Source organism: Myripristis murdjan, chromosome 24 (assembly GCF_902150065.1).
Source record: "Myripristis murdjan chromosome 24, fMyrMur1.1, whole genome shotgun sequence".
In the NCBI taxonomy this organism is placed as follows: domain Eukaryota; kingdom Metazoa; phylum Chordata; class Actinopteri; order Holocentriformes; family Holocentridae; genus Myripristis; species Myripristis murdjan.
Genome location: NC_044003.1, coordinates 29556293 through 29584173, shown reverse-complemented (window position 1 = coordinate 29584173; position 27881 = coordinate 29556293). Strand labels below are relative to the sequence as shown.

Genomic DNA, 27881 nt, shown 5'->3' with positions numbered 1-27881 from the left:
GTAGGGCATTTAAGTAGAAGCATGCACTGGTGATTTCCTCATCTCAAACAATTTGTTGAAACAAAAGCCAACAACAGTGGTGGATATACCACAACAAAAAATGTCAGTGTCAATAACTTGTCATGTGCCCTTGAGCATCAATTACAGCTTGACAACGACGTCTCATGCTGTTCACAAGTGGACTTATTGTCTGCTGAGGCATGGCATCCCACTCTTCTTGAAGGGCGGCCTTCAGGACATTGAGGTTCTGGGGTACAGAGCTCCGAGCCTCTACACGGCGACTCAGCTGATCCCATAGGTTTTCTATGGGATGCAGGTCTGGAGAAAGTGCAGGCCACTCCATTTGAGGTACCCCAGTCTCCAGCAGCCATTCCCTAATGATACGACCTCGATGAGCTGGAGCATCAAACACCTGATGTGAATTTTGCCGTTAAGCTCCTTGTTAGAGAACAGCAACTTGTGCAAAAAGTACTGAAACATTGAACAGTTGGACATGTGCATTCAAAAGTTTACAGAAGGTCACATTAAGTTCACCTGTAAAGGTTATAATGCATTTTAGGTTCATCCTGAAATTTCACCCGAAAGCCGAATATCCCTAACTTTTTGTGAGTAGTGTAGATATAGATAATAGATAGTACCACTACTGTCCTACATAACAGCTTGTGAAATAATCACATTTTACAAAATGAGTGAACTATCCCTTAAAGTAGGACAATATTGTTTGTTTTTGGTAAATTGCTCCTTTCAATAACAAACTTAATTTATTTCAATAATAACCTTATCAGCTACACAGATTACGACTGTACCAGTGTGTGCTCTGTGGTTCTCCTCTGAAACCAGAGAATTAAAGTACTGTCACTGAAGTGTTTTACCTCCCTTTTCTCACCAGTCTATCACATCAAATGATTCCTAATTTGAGGTCTCCAAGAGCCTCGAGGCAGTTCACAAAAATAGAACGCCAGGCTCTGGCACACTGCAGAGAGCGGTGTGTATTTGGTGCGGGATAGTTAGCCCAGTGAACGTCATGATACAGTTCCAATCCACAATATTGTTTCAGCTCACCTGAGCGTGCACAAAGACATCAATATGACTCCTGAACAAGAGCCTCACATGGTACAGGACTGTGTTCTGTTGTCGCTGCAGGGGATAAAAAAAGATGTCATTTTGTGCTGAGGACCCGAACATGATATTGGGAGCAATTCTGCTACAAATAAAGTGAATGAGTCAGCAGGCATCAGCCTGACGGTGACAGAGGAGGGAAGGTGAGAGAGGATAAAGGGAGAGCACGCTGTGACACAGGTGAGGCAGGATTTCAGCCGGTGAGGAAAAAAGGATCATCGCAGCACAGGACGATCACAGCTGTTTACCTCCGGCTTTGGAAAACGATGCAAAACAACAGATCCATTATGAAATAAAGGTGAAGAGCACACTGAAGTACAGTGATAGCAGAACTGGGGAAATTCACTCTGCAAAATGAAGTACTTTGATGAATATTTATTATTGATGAAATGATAAATTTTACATTCTTAATCAAACTTTAGAGGTAATATCTGCCATCATTCATAAATCAGAGCAGTGTGTCTGTCATCCCTTTACCATGTAAATCCAAGTTGTATCCCTTATTCAAGAAAAACACGGGAGAACAATTTCCATTACATTTTCTACAGATACATGATGAGCAAGATATGAGATTTTGTGGGAATAAGTAAGTAAACTCAGACGTTAGCTTATGAATTTCACACTCCCGATATCTGACCTATGAGCTCTGGAATAAAAACGCCCACCAAGCATCAAAATACTACCACTCTTCATTTTAGCAAAGTCACAATCCCACGGCCAGGTTAGTGTTTGCTCTTGGTTTCATGTCACCCTATATTTCATTTCAAGTGTCTGAGCCAAGGCAACACTGATCATCAGGCCTCACACAGAAACATAATGACTAGTTTCCACACCAGTGATTTACATATGGGAGGTGAGTCATACATGGACATCAAACAGTCTGGCTAATGACATCAGGAAGCATCCAGCTCAAACTAGATTTGTGGCTCTGACTGACAGGTGATGCTGAGTGCTGGAAACTGGCTGGATGCTCCATATGCCTCCTGACATTGAGCTGGACTTCCCCCAGCTAACAATCTTAAGGGAAAAAAATCTCATTCAAAATTATATTCTAAAAACCAAACAAACAAACACAAAAACATGAACACTCTTGAGTAGAAAGAAGAGAAGGAGCAGGATACGTCATGGAGTTCAAACAGGCAACACTACAGCTGCTCTCTGCTGGTGAGATTAGAACTCATACAACTTCATAGAAGTTGTATGAAATCCTGCCCGGCAGTGTAGTGCATTAAAAGAGATTTTTTTACTTAAAGTGTCCCCTGGGCAAGGTTCTGGCCTCCTGAAGTGTTGAAATAGGTACTTCCGGCTTGTTTGCTGGGGTCACAAAAATAAAAACTTCTGCTCCTCAAAACAGCATGCATTCAAAATAGTAACACATTTCTGTCACAAAACCAACTCCTGGAAAAGAGTCATGCACGACATTGCCGGGGAGGATGTCATACAACTTCATAGACCAGCAGAGCCCTGCTGAACATTCAAAACCTGTAAGACACGGATTCAAACACACATTTGTCTGGATCAGTCTGTCGGTCCCTGATGAAGGCATTATGGTAAAATGACTCACACCATCTATTATTGGCATTTTTCATTCATAGGTGACTGATGATCAGGTGAATGAATCACAGAGTCGTGTGATGACAGTGGGATGGTGGATGTCACCTGACTTGAGTGACATGGCTGTGACAGGTACAGATGTATCATCAGATGTACTGTTCTGTGTCCTGTCAGACAGCTCATGACGGCTCTGGAGGATTCAGCGCACATGTACTTTCATATCTGTGTGGTGGCAGACTGTAAAAACTGAATATCATTTTGAAACTGCAGCACACACTGGACAAGCACTTGTGGTCTGGTCCTGAAAAACTCCTCCGTATCAAAGTCCACCTGTAATATGGCAACTGAAACTCTGAGGTTTAATCCCCCAATACTGTGTCATGACTCCTGAGCTCCAACTAGTGGAATTTCAATATATTGTACTATTCCACTGCTGCAAGGTTTTCCCTAGGATTTATTACCAAAATATAAGGGCACAGTGATTTCTATCTGATGACTTCTCAGACAGATGTAATTTTGTCAATTTAGTGAGGGGACTGTCAATATTTCAAACCAAAACCAGCATGAAAAAGAGAAATCTTTTGATTATTACAAATTGTGCAATAATCAAAAATGATTTTGTTAAATATTAGAACAAGAGGTTTGTTAGCACAACTGTGAAAACTGAATTCATCCAAGTTAAAAGTCAAAGCTGTGTGTGGAGAGAAGTGAACACTGCCTCATACTACAGAGGTCATGCTTGTGACCTCTGTGACCATTTCTTGTTTCAAATAAGGAAGGCACACATTATAGTTTGAAATATCTTCAAATACAACTGTTGTCCTCATGCTGCAGGGCTTTTCCAGACCTTTAAACTCATCAGTGGTGCTCGGTCTTCTTGAGGATCCAGATCTCGTTCCTGCGGTTGCTGAGTTTCATGGGGCTGTCGTAGCCGGCCGTGTAGTACGGCTGCTCTCTGAAGGGAGCGCCGTCTCTCTGCAGGCTTGCCACCAGTTTCTGGCACTCCTCGAGCTTCATCTGCTCGTTGGCAAATCCCCCGTACGTTCTGACAGGGACAGGACACGAGACAGATGTCATCTTATGTCCCAGGGTGCCGTGTTGCCTCATAATTTTCCATAATTCTATGTTATATTTTTAAAAAATGCATACATTGATAGAACAAGTTCAAGTAGATAATGATTCATGTTATTTTTGTTTTTAAATTTTTGCTGGAAATTCCTGGTAATTTTTTTTTCCAATTTGCGGGTAATTTTGTGGCATTCTTGTTATTACTTTTTATTTTTTGATTAAACTGGTGCCATAGAGAGCCTCTCCATGGCACCACTATGACACCCCTGATTTAGATCATACATTCTTACTGTTTCATGTTTTAAGCTTAAAATAGCTTCCACAGTGCCCCCTGGCAAGGTTCTGGCCTCCTGAAGTGTGGAAATAGGTACTTCCAGCTAGTTTGCTGGGGTCACAAAAATAAAAACTTTTGCTTCTCAAAACAACATGCATTCAAAATAGTAACACATTTATGTCACAAAACCAACTCCAGGAAAACACACAGACTTCAGGATCACTTGGCACCATTTTCTCACCATTTTGTCAAGCACTACACTGCCAGGGAGGATTTCATACAACTTCATACAACAGGGAACTATCCCTTTAACTCTCTCTACAACATTTCCTTCACACCAAATGTAGCCATGGAAGGGCATCTACATTTCCTTTATTTTCTGTATTTGCTGTGGTTGGCTGAGTGTTCATTTCCACCTGCTGGTACAGCATGAAGGCACTAATAAAGATCCACTGTTTTCCACGAAGGAAAAGTAACAGGAGTTCATGGGGACATTAAGTGTTAAATCAGACTTGATCATCTCAGCACTCTAACCTGCAGTGAAATCCACACTGACTTCATAAACAGGGGGCTTTAACTCAAGACACACAGAGGCCTGTGACTTTTCTTCTTTTCTTCCTTCTTTATATTTTACATAAAATTATGAATACATTTCTTTCTGGTTATTTATTTCTTTAACTAATAATTTTCTGGTTATTGTCTTGTAATTTTTACTATAATGCTAATTGCTTGCTAATTTTGTCTTTTTTGGTCATTTTCTTGTTTTTCCTGTGTGTAATCTTGTGTCAACTTCATGGCAATTTGCATGCAATTTCCCCCCAAAAATTGTAGATAATGTTGTGGTAATTTTATGATAATTCCTTGTCATTCCATTTTAAATACATCATGTTTCTGAAAGAAATGGAGTGAATGTGCTCAGATTTCAGTGGTCAGCTGACCTGACGTAGACAGTGAGCTGCTGCCTGTCTTCTATGAAGACCTGCGGGTCGCTGGGCTGTGGCGGGTTGGCCTGGTGCTCCTCTGGGATGTAGAAGGACAGGGTGAACGTGCTCTCACACGCCGGGCCGGCTCCGGGGTTCACCCGGCACGACACCGGGACTGTCATCTCCACCTTGACCTCTGAGGTGGCAGCAAACACACACGGCAAAGACTGTGAGGACCTGAGAGAGAAATCACACGGCACCAACACACAGACCAACCAACAGGACAGCAAGCAAAACACAGCGTCTCTTTCATACACAGCCACCAACTTTCAGTCCCGGGCCATATTCACAGTTTTTCCAACAATCAGTATGATCGTGATGGCCGATAAGAAAACCACTCAAACGCTGCCTCTCCATCTGAAAGACAGCTGCACAAAAGTAAGTGGGAAGGGCAACATTTCCAATAATATGGTCGCTGGGCTGTGGCGGGTTGGCCTGGTGCTCCTCTGGGATGTAGAAGGACAGGGTGAACGTGCTCTCACACGCTGGGCCGGCTCCGGGGTTCCCTTTCCCCTTGATTTGTAATTTTGTTTTAAAGGACAAAAATGTTACATTGTGGCATGATGCCCTGACTTAGCTCCACAGCACCAGCATTTAACTACATGAAATCTGATCCAGCATCACTGATCTCACCTTTAAATTCACATCTTCATTTTTTTTCACATTTTCATTTTTTTCCTCTAATTTTCTGTTTTGTCAAATTTTGTGGTAATTCTTGTATTTTTGGGCATTTTAACTAACATTATTAGTAAGGCTGAAAAAATATGAATTATTTTGACAGATATTGGGATGTGATATGCTTTACACTCTTAGCAGGAATGACTAATTTTTATACTTGATCACTGAAAAAGCTTTGAAAACAAAGGTGTGACTTTTTCCAGGATCTGCACCAAACAAACATGTTGCAGCTTGCAGGTCAGGGCGTCTCTGTAGCACCGTAATATTTATTTACAACAATGTTTTGTCACACATTTCACTTTTATCAAAAAACTGTAGCTCCTGTGCTCTGGACGTTGTACTTGGGCCGTATAGTGATATGGTTGATGGGTTGATCTGTGGTCTGTGCCTGTGCTGTCCAGCTGCAGCTGGTGCCTGGTGACACCTGAGCAGATGGTGCAGATAGAATCAGAGGAGCCCAGAGTGAAGCGCATGTTACATGTTCCAGATCACTTTGTCACCTCACTAGTCTCACGCTACATCAGCTCACAACTAAGTCCTGTGTGAAAAGCCAGTGGGCAGTATGCCTTTTTTTTTTTTTTTAAACAAAACGGTTTTATTTCACCAGCTTGACAAAATGTACTTAATTTCTTTTTATTTTGGGTGGGTGATGTGTGTGTGTGTGTGTGTGTGTGTGTGTGTGTGTGTGTGTGTGTGTGTGTGTGTGTGTGTGTATGAGGGGTAATATTATTCATTTAATTTTAAGTATACAGGGTGTCCATAAAGTGTCTTTACAATTGCAGCTGGAGTCAACAACTCAATTCTGCTTTTTTTTTTTTTTTTTTAATTCCATCTCTATTTGTCCTTTTGCTACTGAAATATTTATGCTATTCTCTTTGATCACAATGTTAAATCTTTTAAGAATCATGAATTATTCAATTCAAAGCATGTAATCAACTGAGGCCAAAGCCAGAGTGAGTCATTCTAGTTCTTCTAGCAGACTAATACAGCTGAATCAACAGAATTTATTATCAATGCAATGAATGAATCCCTAAAGCCCTTACAAGTGGACAATGAAAGCAGTTTCAAACATCTCATTTGTGAATGCTGTCAATCACATTGAGCTGACTGAGAGGAAAAGTTTCTCCTGCATCTCATCTTGCTTTGCTCAGTCGAGCCAAGCAGCACGTCTGCCCACAACACGGACCAGATCCTCAGCCAGGACCCAAACAGTGTGGGTCTGTGTGTGTGTGTGTGTGGGGGCGGGGGGTGGGTGTTTTAAGATTTCAGAGGTAAAGAATTGCCAGGTACAACTTCTGAATTATTCTAAATGACAGTTCTTCTTGCAATGTAATATTTATGGAGGAAAACTTTCTTCTGTCATATTTTAATGATTCTTCTTCTCGTAAGAAATGACTGACCCTTTTGAAACCCAGGAACTTTTTTATCTGTAGTATTTGTATTTATTTGTTGCAATTCTGTATTGTTTTTAACTAAATGTTAAAAACAATACAAGTTTGAGAAGAAATCAGGTGAATTTGCTCATGTGTCACAGGGGTTAAATGTACTGTCATGCCAATGTGAAAGTTGTATTATAATTTGTGCAGTGCTGTTTGTGTGTCAGCAGGCTGGGCAGAGAGAGGAGTTGCTGTTACTCAGACTTTCATTTGGTTTGGCATCAAGCCACAGCTCTCACTTACCCCTTTTCCACCAAACCGGTTCCAGGACCGGTTTATTAAGATAAATCACTTCCTTTCTTTTATTCTCTCTATGTAAAGATGGGAAATTTCTTTTTTCAATAGAGTTAGAGTAATCTCATTTTGTAAAATATATTGATGACAAGAATGTCAAATGAAAGAAAAAAAAACTTTGTATCAAGACTTAAAAATCAGGGAGTGGGCAATACATAGTGCTATATTAAACCACACTGAAGCACCACATGACAGCTGGGGCGCAGCTTTCTGAAGCCTGCTGGCGCCTCTCAGCTCAGTTATACTGAGGACAATTCTATTTACACTTTCTTTTCTGATCACTAATCTTTATGCAAACTTGTTGAAGCTCACTGCTCTGATTGTTGCCTTGAATGTAGTCAAAGAGGCGATGGAAGCCGGTTCTGGTGGCTACATCCCACTGCATCCCCGTCATAGAGGTGCTCACCCACTTCGTGGCCTGGTAGGTGCGAACCTCATAGTCTTGTCCCTAAAAACAAACACACCACTCTTTAATATAATTGTGTCATTTTAGGAGTCCCTCTGCCACTCTTCCTACCAATCAGTTTGATGATGGGACCCAGAAGTTAAATTATACATTTTTTTTTTTCATATTGATGGACACATGAGATTGAAAAGGCACGATGATTCATGCCAAAGCAGCAGGTGGAGCTTTGGGTGGAATAATCAAAAAAAGCAGGAATCCAAAAGACTTTGGTATTTATTCATACTGTAAACCTTTGCAGGCTTGTGTGTGTCCTAAGCTTCATTATTCTGCAGGAGTCTGGGGTTCTATGAACTTTCCCTTCTGTGAATCAGGACAACACAGGGCCATTTGATATCTCCTGGATGTGCACAAGCAAGGGTGCGTTTTTTTTTCTGATAAGTGCGGAGAACGGGGACTGATGTCGGCACTGGCCAATCCTCAGAAAAAATAGTTGTACAACACAGTAGACAGATAACTTATACTGTATTGTATAGTACAAAACTACATCTATACAAAAAAATGATGTGCCAAGGAAACTGGATGTATTCTAAAGTAACAAGGTTAAGTTACAGAGCTACACTGCAGACTCCATCCACGTCACGGGATGTCCTGTCACACCTGTCATCCACCTTACACCTGGTTTCCCTTGCTCTGCAGCTGGGGGGAAATCTCAACCACGGCCTGCCGTCATAAGCAGCCTCAGTTGCAGCACATTTGGTCTTATGGTCAGTGATCATTTTCAAATCAGGTTGTGTATACATACAGATTATACACACCTCAGATGAAAATAAGAAGTGTTAAAAAATGAGAATCGTTAAAAGAATCCTCATCAACATCATCTTGTTTGGAAGAGTGTGTGTGTTTGTGTGTGTATACACATACACACATGCATAATTACTTTTTGTTAATATGTGGCTCTCTTCCATTCAAAACTGATATAGCAGTGGTCTACAAGACAAAACAGTTAGGCTACCACTGGTCTGACAGTCTATTTCATGCAGTAATGACAACAACAACAATGACAGTGCTAATACTGTACCTGTCCCTCCTCTGTGGTGAACCTGGGGCTCTGTAAGCCAGAGGAGAACAGGACCTGGCCCAGAGCTCGCAGCATGCTTCCTGTGGCTGCGGCTGTCTCTCTGTCTCCTGTGAAAGAGCAGCAGCTCAGTACTGAGCAGGGTGGTAGCCTCAGTCATGTCATCTACCTTTTGCCTTCACATGTTTACAAAGGAAGCTTGCAAATGACATCTCCACTCCAGAAAGCATGGACGTAGCACTTCCTTCCGTAACTTTTGCTAAGCTAGATAGACCATTTCATCCATTCATTCTAATCATTTTAGGTGGAGAAAATGCCCACATACCTGTCACTTCGCCCTTTAATGTAATAGAGAAAACACTCACACTCCCGTGCACTCGGGCGTTTCGAGCCCCCTCCCAGGGCGAGGCGTGCTCTTGTTTAGATAAACTCACACTTCCGGTTACGTAAACGCCGCTGAAGATACCACGTGTTTTTTGTTTTGTAAGCAGTGATATAATATTAAGTTAAAAAAACGGATAAACTGACTAGTTTACATCACCCTATATTTAAAGGCAATTATAATTTCATAATAGAATTTATTATTTACATATTCAGAATTAACTAGTTAATTGACGATTTTGTACCAACATTTTTTAAATCTCAAAACACTGAAATAACTTTGCGTTTATTTTTATTACTCCGCAAAACAGTATAGTTCCACAAACTAAAGGCAGCATAAAAAAACTGACGGCTGGACTTTACAGTCTGTTTGCAACGTTACAATATCTATCACAATTTTAGCTACTTTCTAGCAAACTGTTAACTAAGTCAAAGGCCCACACCATCTGTGTAGCTCATTTCCTCTCCAGTTGGTTCAACTCTGTTGTTACTGCTACGTGTCGAGTTTATCATCACTGACCTGAGGACCCGTAGCGTCTGTCTTTTCAGACTGGCTGCCCAAATTAAAAGTTATATTTTGAGACATATCCATCGTTAACAACTCGGAGACTGGTGTTTCAGTTAGCGGGTTAGCTTGTCAGCAGCAGACGCACCTGTAGGTGATAATTAGCTGTGAATGTAGCACGTGCTGTCGCGGAATAACCCAGATGAAGTGATGCGGCTCATGTTAAAGTACGGTACACACGGCTCGCGACCCACTCAGGCCGCCTGAGCAGGATCATCTGTTGTATGTTAATGTCTAGCCAAAATCCAATTTCACAATGTAATCAGAGGCATTTCTGAGAAGAGCGAGTCACTTTTATTTCACACAGTCATTAACTGCAACAAAGAATTTGATGGCTTTACAAGAAAAAAATAAATCATAATCTGCAGTATTTAACAAATGATGGAGAAAAAGGGATGACAGTCCAACAGGAAGCACAAAGAGGTGTGCGGAAGATGGAGCAACAAACCCAAAACCTGACAGAAAACTTACCAAGACTTTGAATTCACACGCTCACTCCAGCACAGATCAGTAAAGAATCATAGGAGACGTGCTACATCTGAAACTGATATGCATATGTGCACTCCAGGTGAGGAACTGATAATATGCGAGAGCTACCATATAGTTAACATGTAGTTCTTGTATTTGGATACCAGCTGAAGGGCTGCGAGAGAGGAAACATGTCACCGTTTAGTGTGAGAGGCAGGACAGCAAATCCATGTCTCTAAGGAGTGAGCAAGATGAGCGAACATGATTTAAACGGTCCCAAGCAAGGCAAGCCAGAGCGTGTTTGTTTGGAGAGTTGGATGCATTGTGTAACCTTGGTTTGAAACCGTATCCAGCACTATCAACTTGCAGATGCATCTCTCTAAATCACTATGCACGCACACAAACATGGATACCCACGCACGCACACACACACACACACACACACACACACACACACACACACACACACACACACACAGAGAGGCATGGCTTTGGTGGGGAACTATAAAATTAGTCTACAGGACCATGCAGCCCAACGTGTCCCAGTCCGTTTACATTCTCAACCAACATCCTCCATCCACTGTCTTATGTGCCGACTTCAGTTCGTTCTAAGTGACAGAGCTGGGAGCAGTGGAAAAGGCAGAGAGAGAGAGAGGTCTGTCAAGTGTCCATAGCGAGCAAGGACTCACAGCCAGAAAGCTCAGTAACCATTCCCCCACTTTGACTCCATAACTCCAACTACAAGCAGATTTTGACCATTACTCTGAACCAATATAAAACATCACTGTGTGTCTTAAGTACTAGCTGGCAGAGCCCTGGGACTGGGAGGATCAAATACAGCCCTCCCTTGGACTGGGAGGATCTCTCAGGGCTGGTAATTCTGGTGGATGAAGGACAGCACGTCATCCTTGGACAGTTTCTCAGGGTCCATCCGTGTCTGGGAATCGTGAACTATGACCCCTTCCACCCACGCCCAGAAGAGCCGCTCCGAGTGGCAGACGCTGAGGGAACAGAGACAATGAAATGTTTGCAAATGAATCCATCGAGACTGATATGTGAAAGAATGTTGTGAAGTTTCCCTCCTCATATGTAAAATTAATAATTTCTCACAAGCTCATGTCAGAAACTCCCCTCTCAAAGTCTTGGCTCCATTTTGTTGGTATTATGTCAGTTTTAAAATCTAATTTGCTCCTAACCCTTAAGCCTAAGCCTAACCCTTATTTCATGATTTCAGCTGTTGAACCGTTATTGATTATTGCTGATCTGCTGAACTGTCAAAGCAATAGTGTACATTATGTATGGGACAGTGCTGATTTTACTGTGGATTGCAGTAAACACTCAAAGAGGGTTTTTTTTTGTAAAGATGATTTTTGGCATTTCTGCTGTTTTTGACAGTCACAATGAAGAGAGAGAGGGAGGGCAGAGCAGAGAGTGGGAATGACCTGCAGCAAACAGCCTGAGGGTGGGTTTGAACCCAGGACATTGCGATCAGGACTCAGCCTTAATAAATGGTACATGCTCTTATCTGGTGGGCTACCAGGGCACCCCCACATTCTCAAAAAGTTGACTGTGGTGAATTTCCACTAATCAGGATAATCATAAATTGGGATAATCATGAATATCCTCAAGAGTGATTTAAAAAAGACGTATATCTTCGCTAACGTACAGTCCTATCTCCTGATTTATATATGACGTAAAAAAAACAACAACAACATTTGTTTATTAAGGTAGGTAAGGTAAAATGATTTGAGGATGTTTCAGTAACATTTAGTTTTAAGCATACTTTGATGATTATGGGGATAATATTGTGAATTGCAATTATTTTCGCCAGGATAAACATGACATGAAATTTTCATTTTGGCCCATGTCTAGTGTACATAATGATATCAACAGCAGTCATGGAAAGAATACTAGACATTGCAACACAAGTACTGTTGTTATGCTGATAGCTATAAGTACTAATGTAAAATCTTGTTAAAGTAAAAGTAGTTCATTTAAAATGTCCTCAGAATAAAGGTTACTGAATTATTTCAAGAAGCAATATCACTACATATGATCTGTTCTATGCAATTCCATGAAAGTGCAAACTTGGATGTCATTTCTTGTTACAGATGTTAAATAGCAGGCGTTTTGCACTAAACAGAAAAAGACAGTTCAATGTCGAACCTGAAAGGACCAGACCAGTGATTTTGCATGTTTAGCATTAATATCTACAAAATGTCCAAAACCTCATGTTTCTGCTGATACTTTCCCAGAGCAAGAAGTCATGTTTTGGAACTCCCCAGGAGAAGCCAGAGTGCTCCATCACTGTAATAAAGTCATCCACATTAGTTTTCCTAAAAGCAGCAGCACTGTTGTGTTTTGATGACTTGAAATTGAGTGCAGTGAAACAGTGTCTCTGCCAGTGACAATAGTCCCTGAAGGAATATTTGCTTGACACAACCAATTATCAATTCTGTGGTTTATGAATGGTGGTGACTTTGTTAACAGAAGCAGGACATTATAAGGTGTCTGTTTCACCAAAAATTCAAATTTTAAAATGGAGGGATTTCATTACTATGTTGTGAAATCTTCAGTAGCCCTGCTGCAATGGTTAATTGTAGTAAAATGGGTCAAACATTCAATATCATCCGTATGATCCTTCAAGCAGCCATTACAATTTGGAACTGTTGCTTCACCTACTCACCATAACCCAAACTATAAAACTGAGTGAAGAGGGTTGTAATATGGGTAGAGAGGACCGTACGTACTGGAAGGGCGCAACAGAGTTGGGTGGCAGGTTGTAAGTGGACTCCTTGGTTATCTTATTAAAGAAGAACTTCTTCTTGGAGTTCTTGCTGTACGCCATCGTCCACGGCTCTAAACGGTGGAGGAGGAGGAGGTGTGAATGAAGGTTGGTGTTTGAGATATTTTACAATCTCCTGTTCACACATTTCTGATGGAACATACTGTATAAACAACCACCTTTCTCTGAGTTTGCACACATGCATGCATATATTTGAAACACTAGATTTGCACACAGCATACATCCACAGTGCACCAACCATTGACAGTCTTGATGATGTAGAGGCCTGTGGGAAGGAAGTGGCGGTCATCTCTGCCGGTGTAGGACAGACGAGGGACTCCTCCAGAACTTTTTGTCACCTTCATCTCTAACCTGGATGAGGAGGATCAGAATATAAGAGAACAGTTTGACCTCCGTCCTGAGCACCCGAGCTCTAACAATCACTGTGCTAGATATTCCACAGTTTGTAACTTGTATGTGACTGTTGTCTGGTCATACCTGACAAAGATCTTCTCCATCTCCTCCAGCCTGTAAACTTCCTTTACTCTAATGAGAAGACACAGATGTTACATTAAAATAACACAGAACAAAGAAAGTTTTTATTATTATTATTATTATTATTATTTTATTTTATTTTTTTTTATTATCATTATTATTCAGGGATACAGAGAAAATGTTTCTGCCAACTAAATATCCTAAATTTTTCATATGGCATGTAGCATTTATAGTCAGCAATACTATTTTTGAATTGAATGTCTATTAGTAAAAACCCCATGAAGGACTTTTTGATCCAGTTTTTATTTATTTATTGATTGATTTGGATCATTATTCCTCCAAAGGTGACTGGGTCTACTAGTGGCCAAGTGGAGCATTTTAAGTGTGGTGTTCAAAGGCCTTTCATTCATAGACAGCAGAAGACTTTTCATACCTAATCGGGTTCATGTCTGGTCGGCTGGGCTTGGACACGGCTTTCACAAACTTCTCAGCCATCTGAATCCTGGAGACAAAATGGGCCTCATTCATTAAACGATACAGAACTGGCATAAAAAAAAAAAAAGCAGTAATGTCATTTCAGCTGCTAACCACACAGTGCAATGTTCAAACAGCATCTGGCAACTTGCACTCTTCTAAACCTATAGAAATATAGGTTCAAAATGAGCTCCACAGTCCACAGCGTTAATTGGTAGACATGAATAAGTTTAACTACTGAGAAAATGAGCGTTAAACATGGCAGAAAGATAAAATGACCAACTAACATGAAAAGTACATAAAAAAGCCAAAAAAAGAAGAAAAAGAGACTATGGGTACTCAGTTTTGTGCACTGTATTTCAACCTCTGAGCTGTCAGAGAGCCATCAAAGATTGAAATATGTACCAGTGTAAAAAAATGAACCAGCTGTAGTAGCAGGGACAATGTTGCATCTAAGGTGCTTCCCATCCCTTTATTTTGAGCATTTTATGTGTAAGACTGCTGTGGTGAGTCAAGTGTCCTACCGTTGGTTGAAGTGCTGATCTCTAACATCAGTGCCGTTGAGTATTAGTGCATCAAGTACGTGTACTGCATTGATTCTTCTCTGGGCTTTACCCTGAAAACCAAACATATAATAGAATGGTAAGACCTATGCCCCAGATACCGCACAGATGTATCAACAGTGATGCCCCATTACAGTGTATTTGCAGAAAAACACAAGTTTCAGAGCTTTTTTTGCCAAATTTTTTCTTGGCATTTCTGCCCTGTTTGGTAGTCACTGTAAAGAAAGACAGGAAAGGCAGGGGAGAGAGAGGAGATTATATGCAGCAAATGGCCTGACGTTGGATTTGAACCCAGAATGGATCAGGACTCAGCCTTAACAGGTGGTACGTGCTCTTGCCAGTGAGCTACTGGGTGCCCCCTCCATCACATTTTTCAAATACAATGCTGCCGGCTGAGGTACACTCCCAGAAGTGATGCATGGTTTACAGTTTGCAGGCACTGTGGATAATCTGCAGATCATGCAGGCCGGGTCATAAAAATTAATATTCTGATTGGCCGTGGACAGGTTGCAGGTGGGAGAAATAATACATCATAATTGAGGAAAATATTAACACCAGTTTTTAGTTTTGCTGCTTAAATGTCCCATGATATTTGCTGCAGTGAGACTACTGTGCGCATAGAAATGTTTACAATTACTGAAAGCAGCCACTCTAATCTTTACAGTAAATTGTTAAAGAAAACATTCATAAGTTAATACAACACAAAATAAACTCATCACCTGGAAAGCTTGAGCTGCTTGACATAACTTAAACAGAAACACAGCCCACAGGGACAGGCAGAGGTGGAGTGTAATGTCCATGTAGGTGCAGGTGTCTAAACAATTCATTTGGGTGGGCGGCAGGTGGATAATTTTTGCATACATGCAGATTTGGATGATGTCAGAGCCGAGCCATGCATCACTCTTGCCAGTGTTAGCAATCGCAGACATAATTATATGTCATAATAATGGCTAATTGGTTAAGGTTAGGGTTAATAATGAGGTACACAATGACAAACAATGCACATAATGAAGAAACAATGCACTGAAAAATCCTGCAAGAGTTTAGCAAAACTCAGGTTATCCTGTAGACACGACCGTCTCCAGCCCCTCGTCTCACCTCGCCCTTGAGCTCCTGGACGATCTCTACACTGAGAACCGTCTCTCTGGGAAGCTCCAGCTTAAAATTCTCCAGTTTCCTCCAGCGCACAGGCATCTTGCCATCCCATGTGTATATCTGAGACTTCTGAAAAGACCAAGAACGAGACGGGGGTGAGAACAGATGAGGAGATGAGACCAGGTGAAAAAATATTGTTATGAGTCATGAGTCATAAGTGGAGTGTCTACTCAGCTGTTTTTGTTTTTTAATGGTTATCTTTTGCCACAGAACTGGATCAGTCCATAGCATAAAATAGCTTTGTTGATAGTGGCTGTCCCAGTAACACAAGACAGCGAGAGAAGAATTAACGGAGTTGTGTGAAACAGTACATAATGTTCAGGCTTCATTTCGTTTATCAGTGCTCAAACAGGAACAGGATTTGTGTAAGAAACAAGAACATACATTTCTTTGTGTAACATGATATTTTCACATGCTGTAAACCATAAGTTAAAAACACTTAGATATAGAGAAATGATGATGCTTATCCTGACTGGCATGTCATCAAGAGTCTAATTCATATCAGAATTATCTTGTAGTGAGAAAAAAGTGGTGTTGTCTGTCTCTGTGGACTCACCCCGAGTGCTAGCAGGAAGATCTGCTCACCACCTCCCACAATGCAGCGGTAGTCCAGGACTTGATGTACCTTATCTAGTGTGTTGGAGTTGAGGGGTGTGAGCTTACACTGGAACGACTCCACATCTGAACTCTGAGGTGACAGCAGACGGAGGGTGAAGCAGAGAGGCAGACACTCACTGCATTTTCATGCACTTCAGGTTATTCACCTCATACGTGCAGTTATCTGGTTTCTCAAATGGAAACGAGAACGCCAGTTTCCATAAAGTAAGGGATTACTGAAGTTGGGTCGAGACAGCTAGATTTCTGATGGGGAAACTTAATTATTGATCCATGTAAGGGTAAATGTAAACCTTTCCCCAGATTTGTAAACTGCTTTTTTTTTTGTCTGCGCATATGTAAGAAAAGAATGAATCAGGAAACTGACAGGATAAACACAAAAACACACATTGTAAAACACTCAGGAGAATAAAAACTTTCCATTCTACATCCACAGAAAATTTCTTCATAATGTGTGCATGTAAATGTAGGCAATGAGACCACTTAAACATTTCATCTCAACTCCACTGGTAGAATAGTACAAATTACTGGGAATAGGCAATATGGACAAAATCAAATACACTATATTACCAAAAGTATTCGCTCACCTGCCTTTACTCATACTATGAACTGAAGTGCCATCCCATTCCTAACCCATAGAGTTCAATATGATGTCGGTCCACCTTTTGCAGCTATTACAGCTTCAACTCTTCTGGGAAGACTGTCCACAAGGTTGAGGAGAGTGTTTATAGGAATTTTTGACCATTCTTCCAAAAGCGCATTGGTGAGGTCACACACTGATGTTGGTCGAGAAGGCCTGGCTCTCAGTCTCCGCTCTAATTCATCCCAAAGGTGTTCTATCGGGTTCAGGTCAGGACTCTGTGCAGGCCAGTCAAGTTCATCCACACCAGACTCTGTCATCCATGTCTTTATGGACCTTGCTTTGTGCACTGGTGCACAGTCATGTTGGAAGAGGAAGGGGCCCGCTCCAAACTGTTCCCACACGGTTGGGAGCATGGAATTGTCCAAAATGTTTTGGTATCCTGAAGCATTCAAAGTTCCTTTCACTGGAACTAAGGGGCCAAGCCCAGCTCCTGAAAAACAACCCCACACCATAATTCCTCCTCCACCAAATTTCACAGTCGGCACAATGCAGTCTGAAATGTACCGTTCTCCTGGCAACCTCCAAACCCAGACTCGTCCATCAGATTGCCAGATGGAAAAGCGTGATTCATCACTCCAGAGAACGCGTCTCCACTGCTCTAGAGGCCAGTGGCGGCGTGCTTTACACCATTGCATCCGACGCTTTGCATTGCACTTGGTGATGTGTGGCTTGGCTGCAGCTGCTCGGCCATGGAAACCCATTCCATGAAGCTCTCTGCGTACTGTACTTGGGATAATCTGAAGGTCACATGAAGTTTGTAGCTCTGTAGCAATTGACTGTGCAGAAAGTCGGCGACCTCTTTGCACTATGCGCTTCAGCATCCGCTGACCCCTCTCCGTCACTTTACGTGGCCTACCACTTCGTGGCTGAGTTGCTGTTGTTCCCAAACGCTTCCATTTTGTTATAATAGAGCTGACAGTTGACTGTGGAATATTTAGGAGCGAGGAAATTTCACGACTGGATTTGTTGCACAGGTGGCATCCTATGACAGTTCCACGCTGGAATTCACTGAGTTCCTGAGAGCGGCCCATTCTTTCACAAATGTCTTGTTTCACAGTCTGCATGCCTGAGTGCTTGATTTTATACACCTGTGGCCAGGCCAAGTGATTAGGACACCTGATTCTGATCATTTGAATGGGTGAGCGAATACTTTTGGTAATATAGTGTATCACTACCACTGACCACGACTTTAATACTGATGCTGTAGGGCTTTTAACAGACAAATAACAGCAACTACAACAGTTGATAAAGTTCAGAAAACTGCCTCCCTTTAATGCGGGCTGGGAGATAAATCGTTTAATTTGAATTTTTGTTTTAAATTGATGCAAACAGCAGAATTGTAAAATCAAGATTTTGACTACATATGTTATAATGAGGAGAAACAGCCATTGAGTGCTGTCAAACAAGCCGCAATTCACTCATCTACACAGCATGCCCTGAAATACACGTCACATTATCATGCCTACAAAACATTCCCCCAGCTTAGCAGTGCAATACTAGTTACTGAAAAAAGAAGAAAAATCTAGATTAAAATCATGAATTGTGAAAAGTTTGAGAAAAAAAAAAAATCAAGATTTTATTTTTTGGACTTATCGCCCAGCCTGAAACCAGGAAAAGACAACACTTATGCCATATATAATCTCACAATATATAACCATGCCCAAAATCTCTCTAGTCTCATGTCACTACATCAATATAATATCAATATCAATATCATATGCAGCAGGGCATCTTTAGTCCCAGATATTATCTGACCTTAATCAATTCGTAGAATTTTGACTTTGGATCTGAGGAGGCAGGAGTGACTCTGGCCTTGTCAGGGATCTGCAAATGGAAAACACACACACTGGGTATTAGAGGGGAAATTGCTTGGAATGATAACAGAGTATGTAGCAACACTTCCATTAGCTCTGTCACTGCTCAGTGTACAAAAAGAACAAAAATCCCTGTTTTCCTACTCACCCCCCACAGTTTCAGGCATTCCTTCCTGATGTCAGCTTGCTTGGGCTCTGAAAGGGCGCTGGAGACACAAACACACATGATCACACATGCTTGGTTACACTAAAATATAGCAAATGGACATATAAAGAAATACAGACATTTGGAAACTCACGGGTCTAAGACGTAGGCATGGATCTTGGCCAGCGCCTTGATCTGGACTGCACAATGGCTACAGGGAAAGATAAATCAACCTCCATCAGTCTGAGACTGCATTTTGATCATGCAATGTTTAAGTCTTTCTGTGTGCCCACTGTGTGACTCTACCTCTCGTTGGAGTTGACCATGTACTGGTAGAAATCGGTGTCTTCCTTTATCAGGCTCAGGGGCACCACGTCAGTGACATCAGTGTCTGAGTTCTTCAGCTGGTTGAGCTTCTGGTTGACCTTGAACATGTACTCTCTCACAGCGTCTGAGCCAGGCTTCAAACCACGGCACACAATGTACCTGTGGATGACAGAAAGCTGATGTAAGGGGAGAGATATACAGTAATGTACACTCCTTTTATCAGTCTAAATCACAAAGCGGGGCTACAACAGAGAGGAGTATCTCATCCTGTGTAATTGAAACGCAGCAGATTTGCCTTATCTGCGTCTATTAAAGCTTGGTGTCAGGTATGATGACTGGCAGGAAATTATTTCTGCAAACAGAAAGCAACAAAGTTACAAGCAAAATACAGAACTTTCTCCTTGACAGCAGTGAGTGAGCACACTGTCAAGAGAAAGCTGGACTCATTGACTCAGTAACTTAAATTATTCAGCAACTCCAATTTCTGTACCAACCACTGAGGAGAAGAGATTTATTTTGATCCATGGAGTGTGCAGTTTACTGACAGTCCGCTGTGTGACCTCTGGATACTGAAGTTTCACAAAGCTAACAGTTTCATTGTGCTGCCACTAGGTGCACTCAATGTGCAAAACTTAGTACAGATGGAACATAATGTGGTTTTTGTTATCCAGCAGTAATGCAATACTCAGAACACATTTCCCCAAATTTAAATTCTTATTTTGTTTGTCTTCTCTAGAGTGTAGAGGAGAGGGGCAAGTACAACACAGCAACCCAGTAGGGTTTCTGTGTCTTGCTCAAAAACACTTTAGCAGTGTTTATGTTTGCCAACATGAAGGCTTCACCGCAGGTCTTTCAGTGTAAGGACAGTCTCTGTAACCACTAAACCACCTTCCCCTGATCAAATTACCACAACCATGCACGTGTGGACGTACCTTTCAGAGTTGGCAGGCCGGCTGGTGACCGGTTTGAACAGGGAAACTCTGTCAAAGCACAGGAAGAGCAGGTAGACCAGGCCGACACTGAAGGGGGTGAACAGGTCAAAGGTCTTGCACAGAAAGTGGCCACCTAGGGGAAACAAACAGCAGCACTGTAACACTCAGTGGTGTGGACTGTTTGGGACATGGACACAAACATAAACACAGGCACACTTATTGGGAGGGTCAATTTTTATGTTCTTGCATATTTTCAATTGCAGAATACTTTTCTAAGAGCACAATTTCTTGATATAACAGATTATTTTCCTGTGTGAAAACAATGGAACAACTTGTACATAAAACATAAAACATATGTTTACTGTGACAGAAATGTGAAAGATTTTTGGTAGTTCAACAGAAACTATGGGCAATTCCAAAACAAAGAGCTGGACATTATTTTCCAGACTTTGACAGGTTTTCAGGAGCTGTGTGGGTAAAATGAATGGAAGAGTGGGCACCCTGGCCACCTGGCAGTAGGTGAATCACTGATGGGTATACGTACCAGTCCTGAGTGTAGACAGGGCAGTCAGGAACTGACAGAGCAGCAGCTGTTTGCTCAGGATCTCCTGGATGTTCTCCTGGCCCTCCACAGAGAAACCCTACCAATCAGAGAGACAATCATTACAAGACAACCAACCCATAGTCTGCACCTCTGCCTCCTGCTGCTGCCTTGACCACGTCTCCCCAGAACGTGAGATTCTCAATCTTAATGGGACTTCACCTAGTTAAATAAAGGTTAAACCAATCAAATACATTATATTTACTACTGCTTTATGGCACCCCAATAAAGCACACTTCAAATGTGAATTCATCAATCGCTGGCATGGATTTAAAACATCAAAACTCTATCAATTACAGCACAAGACAAAACAGAACAAACAACCACACAAAATTCAAGCTTGTGGGGCAATTTTGGCCGTTCCCAAAACCCTTCGGCCTCCAAAAACGTACAATTAGAAGCTGTTCTCTACCTCATCTATCTCTGTTCAATTTAATTTGATTATTTATTACTTGCTTAAGAAAAGGTAATTGTAAGGCATGTAAGGGATTATCACTCTCAATGACTTTTGTCCAAGAATATTGTTAAACATGCCCCCCCAAAAATTAACTACTACTACATAAGCTTAAAAGTTCACATAAAAGTTCAAAAGGTGCAATGAACTAATGACAGAATTGCCTATTTGATACTCATGATCTTAACACCCTTCTTCAAAGGTCTTCTCCTAATTTGTAAAATGTAAAATGATAAATACATAATCAAGGCATGTGTGATGAAGAAAGGGATGATATTTGCAAAATTCACTTGTCACTGTTTTGAATGGGTCTACCACTCCTTCATTTATGCCTTATTTAACAGGTACGGTTGCCAGTCAGGTGCTGGAATTATGAGGAATTCATCTATCTCTTACAAGTTCATATTTTAGATACAGGACTGCACATGTGGTTAAATTATCATTGTTTCATTAATATTAATTAATGCAGCACCTAGATAGACTCCTGATGTTTTGAAACCAGTAACAAGGAAAATTACAAGGACAATGTGCACCCTGGACAAAAAACACCAGTGTGCACTATGTAAAGATGTTGTGCTTGGTTATATGAGTGGAATCTCTGCCCTGTCACAGTTCAAACAGCAGAGGTAGAATAGTTTATAGTGGGATTTTCCATGCCCGTCCCATTGACTTCAACATTAGTGGCACCAAACTCTGGCACCAGTGCAAATTTGGAACACTGTTGCTATGACTTACTGACCCTTCCTTCTTTATATGTTCCTTTTACTTAATGTGGATAAAAGAAAAAGCAGTGCATTAATAAGGTTGACTGTATGCTTTTGAGCAGCCCTGCAGCGGATGGAGTTAGGCTCACCCCATCTGCCATGAGGAAGTGCAGCCCTCTCCTTTCCGTACTCTCCAGGACAAAGTTTCGGAAGGCGCTCACGTTTTCCGGACGAGTGATGTCACCATCCCCATCCACCCCTCCTTCGCCTGGGACAGACAGAGAAGGGAAGTTTTCACAGGGGCATCCCATCACCACAGTCATTGTTTTTTTTTTTTTTAAGTTCTCCCCCTGTGTGTGATGTGAGCGTACCATAGTAAGGCTCAAAGAGTTCACTGGGAGCTGCGAAGAAGTCTTCCAGTTTGAAGTCGCAGGGTCCTTTCAGTGTCATGCCGAAGCCTTTGGCATGCCACCGTCTCTTCCACAGCACGTACTCTGAGAAGCCGCCAGGCCCTGCACAGACGTCACCAAAGTACAGAAGCTCGGCCTCTCGCTCCTTTGTCAGAAGTTTCTACATGGTGAGAGAGATGTAGTTCTGCTGGTCTCACAACCTGCTGATGTGAGCCTTTTTGCCCTGGAGCTTATTTCACAAAGCAGCGGGATTAAAATGCTGGCTAGACACCTGCTAAAGATTACGCTATCCTCTGGTGATCTGAAACTGAAAAACAAGCCTGAATATTGGGTTGAAGTCCCCATGAAATGACCTCACATCACTTCTACTTCATGTAAAACAGATCATCTTAAATAGTGACATCATCCTGCACTAGCTGCTGTATACTAAAATTTCAGCCAATGAAAACTTTGCAAATCTCCTCTCTCATCCGCCTATCCCTTCAAATAAACTGTGTTTCTCTCCCAAATTGATATCCTGTTGGAATATCAATAAAATTACAAGAAATGTCACTGCACGTTTTACAGTTATCTTGCTCCTGCTTTGTGAAATACCCCCAGATCCAATGAAGGTGCCATACAACATGTATCAAGGTTTTTGATAACTCACCCCTTGTGAATCCTTTGGGTTGGTGAACATGTAGTCAAAGCAGTGGTCCATGTTGGCCATTTTCATAGCTGCTCTAAAAACAATAAACACACAACACACCTTGTCATTGGCCCACTGGGAGGGACGTGAACACCGGTGAGGTTTTTTTTTTTTTTAAGCTGGTAGTCACCACGTAAAGACTGACCTGTTGAGGAAGAAACCTCCTCTAATAGTCTCATAAGGGTTGGAGCGTGTCCGTGCTCTCCTCATCTCCTCGCCCTCCAGGTCATCGAACACCGTCTGAACACAACATACAGACACAGAGAGAAAAAAAAAAACTTCTCTTGTTTTCTTTGTGTGTAAAAGTCAATGCTGTATATTTTTAAGTTGTTTGCTGTGCTTTGATTAGCTTTTGTGGTGCTACAAATCAATTCCCCTCAAAGATCCTACTAAAGACAAAATGTGTTTTAGGTTTAGGTTTAATAACTCACCTTGCACCTAAGAAGGGTGTGCAGAAGATCTTCTGTGCAAAACTCCGTCTCATCTTCGATCTTTAACTTCCTCTGCAAAAACAAAGTCTCTGTCACTAGAACTATTAACAGCATGTAAAAGACGAGATGAATATATAATGTGAGAGAGAGAGAGAGGGAGATGGAGAGAGAGAGAAGGAGTGTGTGTGTGTGTAGGCTACCGGTCCCAGTGTCATCCAGTCCTTCAGTTCATCTGCATCTGGGATCTCTGTGGAGCATTCTGGAAACCACTCAACTTTCTCTATAGCGCTGGGCTGGACACACAAACAGGAGAAGACAGAGGAGAGAGACAAAAACAGAAAGCATGAACCACAGCAAGAAATGTCAATTGCTTAATTATGTGACACGGACAATTACTATGTGAGTCTCAGCTCTATAATTCAAAATACTATTGTGAATTATTATTATTGCACCACACCTCAGGTGCATCTTGCCAGTCGACATTGAGCTCGCCCTGGAAGCCCTGCAGCGTGAGGCCCAGACCCCGTCTCCCTCGCTGTGTAGACGCCTCCACGATCTCTTTGCGCCCTTGACCAAACTTCCCCAGACCTTCGCCCTCACGGAAACCCATCTTGGCCTGTGGGGGGCGGAGTGAGCAAAAAGACACTGGAAAATGTAATATATTCTCTTCATATGTTGCATAGTCAACAACAAATTTGAGAATCTATCTCCGTGTACAAGAACTCACTTTTCAGAGCCACACAATAGAGACCCAATAAAATTTTAAATTAATAAGGCTTTAAATTGTGAATAAATGAGTGTGTCCATGAGTGTGTGAGTGTGTCCATACATTACCATGAGTTTCTGTGACACGCTGTTGTACATGGAGAACTTGGAGGAGCTCTGTGTGGGGGCATCCATGGCTGCGGCATTATGGGATAAGCTGGGCATGGAGAATCCTGGTCTGTGATCCTCCTGGTCGCTGTGTGAGTCGCTTTGGCTGGAGTCTGGACACCATGCATACCACACACAGACGTAAAGCAGAGCCCCAATAAAAGCCCTTCCCTGGATTAAAATCTTATTCTGATCTGATTTGAAATGAGATGTAACCACAGCTTTGAGACTTTTAGGATTTTCCATCTATGGTTGAATTTGTCAGGACTTAAACAGTTAGGCCTATTTATTTGTGTTACTCCAAATATGGGCATTTATGGAATAAATGCTTTCATTTTTAATAAACTGGCAGCAATCACAGCATGGAACAGCTTAATACACAACAACGTCATGACACAGTTCCTTGACAACTAACACCACCAAGAGGATACACATTCTCTTTTTGCTCACTGGTGTTATTAGTACTGATAATAAATGATGGTAAAAACATTATCTTACAGATTTTTTTTTATTACGGCTGCATGACTTCCTAGCTTACCCTGACTGCCGGACAGAACTGGCGACTCCTCATCTGAGCTGGCATCATCACGGCGCCGCCTACTTCCCAGCAGTGGTGCTGATGCTGCCTCAGCTCTCCTTTTCATTATGACTGAAACAGAGAAGGGAGGACAGTCAGGACTCAGGAGCAGGATAAGCAACAGATGCAGTGCAACAGGGACACAAGCAAGATGCAGGTAAACAACTGTAGGCATAACTACAGGTTATGGTGAAGAGCAAATAAGGGAAATGGAGCAGCAAAATGCCTCTCCATATGCATTTCAAATTATAACTACGATACTCAAGAGGGAATATTTTACTGCAACTGTATGACAGTAACACAATGCAGCAAAGGTCACCGTGGCTTCCTAAAGCATGGCTACCAATGCGTGTATCTGTTTTTTTTTTTTTTTTTTTATTATTATTATTATTTTTTTATAAAGCAGCATTAAAAGTAGAACAAGACACAGATAATTAGCTTTATGGTGAGTGGATAAGAGTGAAACCAATACAAGGCATGTCCTGACCTCACTGCTGTTTTTATCTGGTCTCAAGCCGGAAGAAATACTATGTTTGACGAAGAGCCACGGGCTCCAAATGTCACTTATTTTAACTGCTAAATAAATAAACACGACGAGAGCACCCGTGTGTGAACCTCTTCTGCTCCTTGCAGGAGGAACAGTAAGCCATAGGAATAAAGCTAACTTGATTGTAACTGTGATAGCAGTTGGATCAGAGAAACAGAACTAGGATTCAGGTAATCTGGGGACTATGGGTGGCAAAAAAAAAAAACATCAGATCACTTAAGTATCGCAACTCTTTTTTATGGATTTATTAAAATCTTTTTTTTCCCTACTGAATCAATTTAAAGATATTGGTATCCTATGAAACTAGACAGCCTAAGAAACCTGTTGGTACCAAGTATGTGATGCTAGGTTGTTGGCAAGGTGGCAAAATATATATCAAAGTATTGTGCTAACATTTGGTGAGGGAAAATCTGCCATGCAAGTCTTTGCATGCAGTCCACATGAGTTCTTGTGGCCTGTTGTAAAATGGTGTATTTGTGCAGACTGGGGCCTAAACAGTCTTGGAGTTGCATCTATTGACTTTGACTGGAAAGCTGAGACTCTTGTGGATTAAATGAGCCACATTTGATTAATATGTGATGATGTTACCCACCATAGGAGCCATTACAGTATAGAGAGAGCATTTTTCTAAACTTGACATCACTGTATAAGGTGACTTACTGTGACCTTTAGGATAATCACAGCCTTATGAAACTTTACATCCAAAAACTAAAGGATAATTTAAAGAAAAAAATATATATACTATCCAATCACAATACTTGTAGATCCAGAACACTTCAGAATCGCAATACATAATGAAGTCTGGTGACAGTATGAAATCGGGAGATAGAGCATGTGCCCAAGCCCTGCTGGGGACGAGGAAGAAATCAAAGTCCCTTGCAGGATGCAGACATCACATGCACATGTGTGTGCAAGTCCTCCGTGGCTGCATCAGGGGCTTTGCTGCCACTGCTGGGCGCTCACATTAGCTGTTAGCAACAGCACCAAACCAACCGAGCAACAGCTAGCTCACACACACACAGCACCTGTCTCACCAGTCCAACTTACACCAGGTTAGTGGAAACAGACACTGTGGACTTCCACTTTCCTCGCTGTCCTGGGGGACTACACAGTGCCGCCAGCTAGCTGTTAGCTAGCCGGCTAATGTTTACCAGCTCAACTGGATCACTTTATTCTCCTCTGGAGGAACAAGTAGCTGACACTTCGTCGACAAAATTTACTTCCATATAATCATCAAGACTTCCCAGTCATATTCCTATTTACAGGCCAACTTTGTTGTCAAACTGGTTATTTATCGAAGCCCACTGTAGCCCGCGTTCTGTTTCAGAGGTATCAGGGGTCCATCGATGTTTACAGACACGCGGTAATGACGCACGGACGGAGCGAGTGTCCAAAGAAATGCCTGAAGCGAGCCAGCGAGATGGAGACTGCATAATCATTCAATCAATTAATAAATTACAATCGATTAATATGGATCTGTCTAACGGAAGTGGCTTTGCTTAGGCCTAAAAACGATGTTCCAAAAACAACATAGTCAGTCAATGACATTTATTATTATCCAGAACCACAGCGCACACAGACTTTACTACTTTTTTTTTTTTTTTTTTTTTTTATGCTATGTTATTTAAGTGTTTAGTCAGTGTAAACAAAATTGTCACAGTAAGTCTTTATATTTCAGGTAAACATGTCAAAATAAAAAAGTGAAATAAAATGAAAACAGACAGATGGTCCGGGGAAGATTTGTGCAAATGAGCAAGGAACCAGGGAACCCCTCTGCCACCAGGGACACGAGGGCACAGTTTGACTGGTTTAATGATCAAGTGTCAGAAACCCAGAGGCATCATCCTTTTGCACAGGGACCAAACGTCCATATACATTGGGGGGGACTTGTCCCCCCCAATGTTCAGGCACTCCAAAAATGTCCCCCCCAATATTGCTGGAATATATTAGCAATTCAATAGCAAATTCAATATCTGTCCCCCCCAATGTTGAAATGGTGGTTTTGGCCATGCTTTTGCAAATAGCCTCAAGTTTTCCTTGTGCTAAGAACAACATTGTTAAACATACACAGAATCAATTTACATAAGAGTTTAATTGTAGGCTGTTGATTGTAGTCTATCATTATGTAACAGATTAATCTACAGACTAATGTGTTCCTGGCTGATAAATGAAGGATCCTCTCTTCTGTCAGAGCTGCAGCCTGATTTCTGTTGGTTCTTAGAGGGAAAAAAACAATTTGGCTTTCTAGTGGTAGATTTAAAATGATTTATGATATCCAATAACTGGTCTATGTAGGCAAATGCTTTGTCATGAGAAATGAAGGCAGTACCTCTGTAGGCCTAATCTC

At 41.6% G+C, this 27881-nt stretch overlaps 2 protein-coding genes across 9 annotated transcripts; both read right to left on the bottom strand.

The window, feature by feature from the left end:
• Positions 1 to 1479: 1479 nt before the first annotated feature.
• Positions 1480 to 10030, bottom strand: hebp2 (heme binding protein 2). 7 transcript variants are annotated; one of them, XM_030046951.1, is made up of 6 exons: positions 9789 to 9807; positions 9213 to 9343; positions 8891 to 8997; positions 7719 to 7854; positions 4954 to 5134; positions 1480 to 3718 (listed from the first exon to the last, which is right to left on the bottom strand). In XM_030046951.1, the coding sequence occupies exons 3-6, from the start codon at positions 8963 to 8965 to the stop codon at positions 3532 to 3534; spliced, it is 579 nt and encodes a 192-aa protein (XP_029902811.1). In that variant the 5' UTR covers positions 8966 to 8997; positions 9213 to 9343; positions 9789 to 9807; the 3' UTR covers positions 1480 to 3531. The 7 variants fall into 7 exon arrangements, with proteins under 7 accessions (XP_029902811.1, XP_029902810.1, XP_029902809.1 ...); XM_030046950.1 differs by lacking the exon at positions 9789 to 9807 and adding an exon at positions 9712 to 9735; XM_030046949.1 differs by lacking the exons at positions 9213 to 9343; positions 9789 to 9807 and adding an exon at positions 9922 to 10030.
• A 78-nt stretch (positions 10031 to 10108) lies between these two features.
• On the bottom strand, positions 10109 to 26900 carry cmtr1 (cap methyltransferase 1). Of its 2 annotated transcripts, XM_030046946.1 has the most exons (24): positions 26582 to 26900; positions 24949 to 25059; positions 24372 to 24523; positions 23995 to 24153; positions 23738 to 23830; positions 23538 to 23609; positions 23252 to 23346; positions 23068 to 23140; positions 22380 to 22578; positions 22158 to 22276; positions 20794 to 20890; positions 20250 to 20382; positions 19297 to 19476; positions 19145 to 19201; positions 18994 to 19051; positions 18787 to 18855; positions 16330 to 16461; positions 15717 to 15842; positions 14580 to 14671; positions 14015 to 14083; positions 13585 to 13632; positions 13346 to 13458; positions 13052 to 13160; positions 11167 to 11302 (listed from the first exon to the last, which is right to left on the bottom strand). In XM_030046946.1, exons 2-24 carry the CDS (start codon positions 25052 to 25054, stop codon positions 11167 to 11169), a joined length of 2487 nt encoding a protein of 828 aa, XP_029902806.1. In that variant the 5' UTR covers positions 25055 to 25059; positions 26582 to 26900. The 2 variants fall into 2 exon arrangements, with proteins under 2 accessions (XP_029902805.1, XP_029902806.1); XM_030046945.1 differs by lacking the exon at positions 26582 to 26900 and having other exon boundaries at positions 10109 to 11302; positions 24949 to 25054.
• Positions 26901 to 27881: the final 981 nt, after the last annotated feature.